The sequence below is a fragment of the Siphateles boraxobius genome, unplaced genomic scaffold (genome assembly GCF_051911475.1).
Source record: "Siphateles boraxobius isolate OS27281-9 unplaced genomic scaffold, OSU_SipBor_1 43, whole genome shotgun sequence".
Taxonomy (NCBI): Eukaryota; Metazoa; Chordata; class Actinopteri; order Cypriniformes; family Leuciscidae; genus Siphateles; species Siphateles boraxobius.
Genome location: NW_027509064.1, coordinates 4781815 through 4789937, shown reverse-complemented (window position 1 = coordinate 4789937; position 8123 = coordinate 4781815). Strand labels below are relative to the sequence as shown.

Below are 8123 nucleotides of genomic sequence, written 5' to 3'. Positions count from 1 at the left end.
TAAACGACCTAATTTTATATAATATTTAATCATTATTTATTACCACTGATACTTTATCGTTGATATTTTATCAATCTCTTAGTATTTGTATTTTTTTTTCTTGTAGCCTACATGTTTTTTTTTTGTCTATACTGTACTTAAGCTTAAATAAAAATAAAGTCAGTGATTGAGTAAAAAATCAACATTTTGTGCCAAATTAGCAAACCAGACATTGCTGTTTAAACCAAAACTCATTTCAGTTATTTATTTTACTAAATTTACTGTTTATTGTACACTTCCAAACAAAAGAACATGGCAAAACAAACAAACCTGAATTCATTTAATTTATACACTTCTACAGTAGCATTATAAATCACATACAGTACTGCAAAAGCTGCATTCTTAAAAAAAAAAAATCAACAAATGTTATTTTAATTAATCTTCATCCTCAGTTACCTTAATAATGGATCCTTTGTAATATAAACAAACAGAAAATGTGAATAAACAAGAGTATATATACTCAGTCCATATCCTCATGTTGATAAATTGGTTCTGGTAGGTAACAGGTAACACTACAGGTGACCCCGTCCCATGATTCAGGTGGCTGGAAGAAACAACCAATCAGAGCACTGTAAAGTTCCTCACTCTGGTCCATAAATCTCTCATTTGCCTCCATCACATTTATCTCAGAGTCTGGATCTGGAACACAGAGAAACAAGATGCAAGTGTAATGCACCCCATGTGGTGGAATAAAGGCATTTGTATAGTGTAAACTGTCATTTGTATGACATCGGATTATAATAAAAAGCTGTGATTAGTGCTTTTGTGGAATGTTGAATCCAAAGAGTAAAAAAAAAAAAAAAAAGTTAGGTAAATGTTAGTCCAACAGGCAAATAAAAACTTACACTCTAGGTCATCATCTTCCATCTCTTCACCCTGTGATTACAAAAACAAATTTATTAGACACTAAGGCAAACAAAATACTTGACTTATACAATCTGATAAACAAGCACCGCTGACAGGAATAGAATTTAATCTGCACTTAATAAAATGTTGCTGATTGGTTCATGCACATTTGGCATGTCCTGAAAAATTGTGCACAAATTAAATCACATCTACTGTACCTGTAGGATGTTTTGGGAAGGATTAAAGTAGTTGTAATCATAGTTCCAGTCATATGAAGACGAGTAGCTGGAGTACCCTGGGTAATAGTACTGGTTCAGATAGGAGTTATGGATATTATAGCTGTCTGCATGGAATTGCCTATTTTGGTTCTCAGATGACTCTTTCTTCTTCCTAGCGGAGGGAAGGAATAGAAACATTAATGTAAACTTTTTTGTGATAACAGCATTGTTTATACAGTACTTGAGATTAGATCAAAACACTAACTTATAAACGTTGGCACGCGAGGCTATGTTGCTACGGACATTACGATACCTTACAACATTTTACACTGAGTAATGCTTCTTTTCATATACCGTTCAAAAGTTGGTGGTCGGTAAGAAGTCTAACGTTCACAGAGGCTTGATCAACAAAAAAACAGTAATATTGTGAAATATTTTTCACATTTTAAACACCTGTTATCTATTCTAATATATCGTAAAGTGTATTGTAATAATAATAATAATATATTTAAATGTATTCTTATAATGGCAAAGCTGCATTTTTAGCATCATTACTCCAGTCTTCAGTGGCACATGATCCTTCAGAAATCATACTAATATGATGATTTGATGCTCAAGAATTATCTCGTGCTATTATCAATCTTGAAAAGAGATTTTTTTTTTTTTTGGAAACCATGGTACATTTTTGACAAGCAGAAAGGTCAAAAGAACGGCATTTATTTGAAATAGAAACACTTTGTAACATTATAAGTGTATAAGGAATTTGAGGTGTCCTTGCTGAATAAAAATTAAAACAACATTTTTAAACAAAAATCTTACTGACCTCAAACTTTTAAACGGCAGTGTGTTTTTTTTATTAGAAGAAAAGATTGTGTCCAGATTAAGAATTTCCTATCATAACAAATACTCACAGTTTATTTGCAGCCAGACTGAGGCGTAAATGCTTCTTCCCGAGTCCAGAAGCACCCTGGAGTTCTGCCAAAGCCTGTCTCTGCTCTCTCTCACTCTCAAAGCTCACAAAGCCACAGCACCTACAAAACAACAGGAATCAGCAGAAGGAAATGAAGAGGAAAACATTTGACAGGAACTTATCCATCAGGTCTCACTTTGAATATCCATTGCTGTCCAGAACTATCTTCCCATTGCAGCAGGATGAAAAATGAAAATTAAAGAACTCGTACAACATGCCATCATCCACGTCTGGGGTGAGATCCGACACAAAGAGGGAGAAAGTAGAGCTGCAGGGAACAGCAGTAAGACGGTGCTGAGAGTATCTGTTTTAATGAATCGCATTGAGTTACCACATCTATAGCAGTTTATTATCTTTCACTTAACTGTCTAAACTCTATTTTCACGCATTGATAGTCTACTGTTGGCCACTTTGTGCCTGCACTGAACACTGACTTTGATATTCCTGAGAACTGTAAATTAACTGCAAACCCCAAGATACTTCAGGGATCATATAATCTATTCCACAGCTATTATTTTGCTTTGAATTTGCAAATAATAAAAAGCACAAAAAATAGAACAGAAAAAATATACTAAAATTAAACCTAAGCGCAAAAGCTTTTAGAAGCTGCATGTCAGGTTTGAACAGAATTACTGTTAATTCTGAAATTAAGAATTCTGTTTGTAAGTTTATTGAAGCTGATTTTGTTGATCACTATTCTATACTCATCCTCCACAAACAGAGTCTGTAATGATATATTTTCATCCAAGCCTTCTTTCTGTCCACAGGATCTTCTTCGAATAGTTACTTGCTTGCAGCACTATATTGCACCAGTCATATAAAAAATAAAAAAAGCAAAACATTGTACGGTAGTCCACTCATAAAAATAAAAAAAAGCAATTCTTACCAGCTTTCACCATGTTTCCCATAAGTGGAACGACTCAACTTGAATCTCTTTGGCTGTAAAGATTGCATTATAATGTAAGGTTATGATAGAACAGTCTAACATTTTATTTGATGAAAAGTTCTGCAGTCTCATATTTTACAATAATGAACTGGTCATCATTTAAGTGAGCATAAATTGTGAATGATTACAGGAGTGGCACCAGGTAAAGGTTTTCCATTCACTTTGCAGAGGCATCTCTCTACTGATGTCTTATCTCTCAGCTCCACAAAGCCATATCCTGCCATTTTCCTGGAGAGATCAACAACATCCTGACACTTAATGATAGATAGATAGATAGATAGATAGATAGATAGATAGATAGATAGATAGATAGATAGATAGATAGATAGATAGATAGATAGATAGATAGATAGATAGATAGATAGATAGATAGATAGATAGATAGATAGATAGATAGATAGATAGATAGATAGATAGATAGATAGATAGATAGATAGATAGATAGATAGATAGATAGATAGATAGATAGATAGATAGATAGATATCTTTACCCTGTTATTTTGTCTCGGATCAGTCTGACTCCCATCACTGTTTCTCCCATATGAGCAAAAGCTCTGTGTATGAACTCTTCATCCATGTAGGACTCCAGCTATCAACATAGACACCACGAACTTTACAGCCAGATACTAAAGCTTCACATTCTCGTTTTTGTACAAACTGTAAACACGCAATAGAACACTTATAGAGAGAGGTGTTATATTTGCTGAACTCACGTTGCCCATCCAGAGGCTGTTCATTTTGCGTTCGTGTAATTTTTGCTGTTTCAAGCTTTTTTTGGCTTTTCCCTGTTGTTATTTTTTGTAAAGTATGTTTACATTACCGTAGAAATTATGCATTTTTATTTCCAACCAGTCGCTTCTTTCTTTCTGAAGTAAAATCAGGTTGAGTTACTCGCAGCACGTGCAAATGTTTATAAAAGAATTCTGTTGTCTGACGGCGCCATAGAAACGAGAACCAGAACAGGGTAGCCTATGTATTGAGTGAGAGACACTCAATAGACATTGAGTTAGATATTGTCTAATTTGAAGTTAGATGTATTTGAGACTGTTTTTTTTTCATAATATGCAATTTTCGTTGAACGCAGTCAAATTGTCTCTGACGCAGTACGCAGTACGCACATGCGACGAAAGACATTTCCGCCCCGCCCCGCCCCGCCCTACTTCATGTGTCGCTGATTGACAACAATTAAGCCCGGGAAAAGACGAAAGAAACGTTAAAGCTGAGAAGCGTAAAAGAAAAAAAAAGCCCAATTATGAATTCTGTGCATCACTTTCAGGTATGTTCACAAACATGTGAAACTTTGTTTAGCTATTTAAGGTAATGGGTGAGATTTGACAACGCATTTGCCTGAATTAATACTAATATTTGTACTTTCAATTATGATTTGCTATCCATTGCGGTTTGAACCATATGGTAAATAAACATTTGTAGGGGTGTCTGTCACGATTACTCGATTAATTTCGAGAGCTCGATTTAAAAAATCGGAGGGGGTGCTGAGGGCACCCAAGGTGCTAGCTCTCTGTTCGCGCGCTACACGGTTTGGAACACATACAGTAGGCTATGTTCTGTATGCGCGGCTCTAGATTCCATGAGATTTGAACTAATTTACGGGCATCAGGGAGCCCGATTTTTATAGGTTAATTTTTTTTAAACAAGTCAGCACAACTCCCAAAAGGAGGACAAATGACTGTCCGGCTGCGCCAGACGCCGGACAGGGGGCTTAAAATCCTGACTGTCTGGCCAAAATCCGGACGTATGGCGACCCTAGTTTTGATGTCCACGTGTTTTTGTCCAAGAAAGTTGGCTGTATTTCTACCGCAAAGAAGTGGCCAAATATTAAAGATTAAGTGGACATTTTAAAACGTTGTTTGCCCATATTAAACATTTGGTCATGCTGTGAAGTGTCACAACAAACACCAGGGTGTTGGCAACCTCTGCAATATACCGACCTCTGCAATATAATATGCAATACATAAGTTGATTGTTTATATTATATTACAAATATTTATATTATGTATACCAATTTATATTGCCTCATTGTTATTATTTTAATTCATTTAAAAGGCTGTTGTTCAAAAACAGGTCTATTTTTATTACCATATAAACCTTGTCACTATTAAAGGAGCTGTATGTAAGGAATTTATTTCAATTAATCATAAAATGGCCCTGATATGTCAATATAGACATTAAGAAATCATGTTAATTTCAAATACTTATATCACTGACAACATTAGTCCGGCCAGGATATTGTCATTTAAAAAGTGAAGTTGCCGCCCTCAACTGATGTTGATGTTGTCATGTTGTGTTTTGGTCTGATGCGCCTGATAAGTCAGTAGTCTCAGTCTAACGTTGCAAAACCAAAAAAAAAACTTGTTATGAATCCAAAATACTTCGTGACAAAGTCCGACATAAAACAAGGATCTGTATAGGAGATGCCTTTGAAAGATGGAGACGGCTGAAAACGGAGAAGAATTTGAAGACAGACGCCAACGTTGCTAATTTTTGGCCCCCCACCAAACGCAAAACGTCGTCAAACTATGCTTAATCGTTTGTGCTCCGTTTGTGCTGGTTTGTGCTGTAAAAAGTTTCGTTTGTGCTGTTTCGGTTTTTTAGATATTAATTCATCAGTCATTCTGAGGTCACTCAGCCCCCCCACATGCTCCAAATTCACCCAAAATAGGCTCGTTTGTTTGTGCTGGTTTGTGCCGTTACAATTTTCGTTTGTGCTGCGTTGGGTTTTAAAATATCGGAAATTGAATTATAGACGATGACGTCACCAGCCCCCCCACATGCTCCAAATTCACCCAAAATACACGCAATCGTTTGTGCTCCGTTTGTGCTGTTTTTTGCTGTAAAAAGTTTCGTTTGAGCTGCTTCGGTTTTTTAGATATTAAAACAATATTAGGTGGTCATTCTGAGGTCACTCAGCCCCCCACATGCTCCAAATTCACCCAAAATAGGCTCGTTTGTTTGTGCTTTGTTTGTGCTGGTTTGTGCCGGTACAATTTTCGTTTGTGCTGCGTTGGGTTTTAAAATATCGGAAATTGAATTATAGACGATGACGTCACCAGCCCCCCCACATGCTCCAAATTCACCCAAAATACACGCAATCGTTTGTGCTGGTTTGTGCTGTAAAAAGTTTAGTTTGAGCTGCTTCGGTTTTCTAGATATTAAAACAATATTAGGTGGTCATTCTGAGGTCACTCAGCCCCCCACATGCTCCAAATTCACCCAAAATTGTCTCGTTCGTTTGTGCTGGTTTGTGCCGGTAAAATTTTCGTTTGTGCTGTGTCGGGTTTTAAAATATCAGAAATTGAATTATAGACGATGACGTCACCAGCCCCCCACATGCTCCAAATTCACCCAAAATAGTCTCGTTCGTTTTTGCTGGTTTGTGCTGTAAAAGGTTTTGTTTGACCTGCTTCAGTGTTTTAGATATTAAAATAATATTAGGTGGTCATTTTAAGGGTCCCTCAGCCCCCCACATGCTCCAAATTCACCCAAAATAGTCTCGTTCCTTTGTGCTCCATTTGTGCACAACTAACTGAATGGGCGAGACACTGAGTGAGAGAGAATTATAGACAGTGCAGTTTGGCTAACTTGTACTTGATGTAAATGGACATTTCAAATATTCATGACAGTCGAACAAAGTTATGCATGTTCGTGCAAAGTAACGTTACGTTAGCTCATATAGAGGAGGTGGGTCATCGACTTGAAAAGATAAGGAATTGTTTGGGTAATAAAAACGGCGAGTCGTCATTGCTAACATTAGCAATGCATTATCAGAGCCCGTTTCTCTGTCACTATGCGGAGACACTTAGTTAAACAACATTAGCACGCCCATTATTGTTTATCATGCAAGTTCTACAGCCAAAAATAATAGAATGACATGTAATCTTTCACATTTGAACTCACTATTGTGAACGATCCATCTACAAAATTAAATTAGTTATTGGTTAATCTTCATGCTTAGATAATCCTGAAATTAAATATTCAAATTTTATGCTAAGAATATTTATGTATTCATATTATAGCTTGCTATCATTTTAACAAATGTTTTCATTTCTCACACTTCTGACTTGGCTATATCAGAAATCTAAATATGCAAGCAAATGTTCATTTCAAGTTCATTTTATTTATCCACACCTGTTTCCGGGGGGCGCTACTGTAAAAAATAAAGTGGGTGAAAGTTCCGGTCAGGCGGCGGAAGTAGCATACCGATGGTATTTTGTGTGCTATTTAGCGAAGAGGCTAGGTTTTTTCTTTTTTTCGGATCATGTAACATGTAAGGGTGGCCCTGCCAATAAAACACCTAAAAGCTGTCACAAAGAACCGGCAAAAGTAATGATTATGAATATGTAAAATATAGCAATGATACATTTTAATTAGGCTATTTAATAATAAACAAGTGTTTTCTGTGTCGATGCTGACTCGCGATCTTCACAGTAGTGAACGCGCCGTAGAAAAATGCACATTTCATACGGATTACATAGTTTTCTTTCGTTTTGAATTGTTCCGTTTAAGATATTTCAAGCGTTCCGTAGATAATATATATTTCTCAGGTCTGTAAGGCAAGTAGACTATGCTGAGTTTCGGTTCATTTATGAAACGAGCTGCAGTTCAGGCGCCGGCGCCTCCGTGTGGTGATATTATTGTCTGCTATATTTACTTATTATTTATTAAATCCAGGTAATTTGTGGATGAAACATTAATTAAAATGAAGATACTATTAATACAAAACAAAATTAACTTTAAAGAAAGGCTTAGTGCTTTCTGTTTGAGGTCTGTAAAAGTTTTAAAGCAGTCTTTTAGTAGGCTAACGCTTTCAGGGAACTCTCACGTCCGTAACATTGTTTTTTCCTCATAAATGCGAACACAAAAAATAAGATAAAATGAATATTTTATTTTCTGTGGAGAGCCAACCCTTCTTCATCCAGTGGGTGGTATTACTTTAGGTTGCGCAGTGTAATTCACACATTTCACAGAATTACAAAAAGAAAAATTTGCCACCTAAAACTTTAAGACTTTTTTGTGTCACGTCCGTAACGCATGTGTATTTCCCTCATATTAAATAAAAAATGCATGTGTTATATTTTTCTAATGT

General features: G+C 36.1%; 1 protein-coding gene across 1 annotated transcript; it reads right to left on the bottom strand.

Annotated features, from left to right (window-relative positions):
* Positions 1 to 230: 230 nt before the first annotated feature.
* trnau1apa (tRNA selenocysteine 1 associated protein 1a) lies at positions 231 to 3934 on the bottom strand. Its single transcript, XM_077200155.1, has 9 exons — positions 3733 to 3934; positions 3511 to 3608; positions 3148 to 3247; positions 2960 to 3012; positions 2210 to 2341; positions 2015 to 2134; positions 1104 to 1275; positions 885 to 915; positions 231 to 678 (listed from the first exon to the last, which is right to left on the bottom strand). Exons 1-9 carry the CDS (start codon positions 3754 to 3756, stop codon positions 500 to 502), a joined length of 909 nt encoding a protein of 302 aa, XP_077056270.1. The 5' UTR covers positions 3757 to 3934; the 3' UTR covers positions 231 to 499.
* Between the last annotated feature and the right edge of the window lie 4189 nt (positions 3935 to 8123).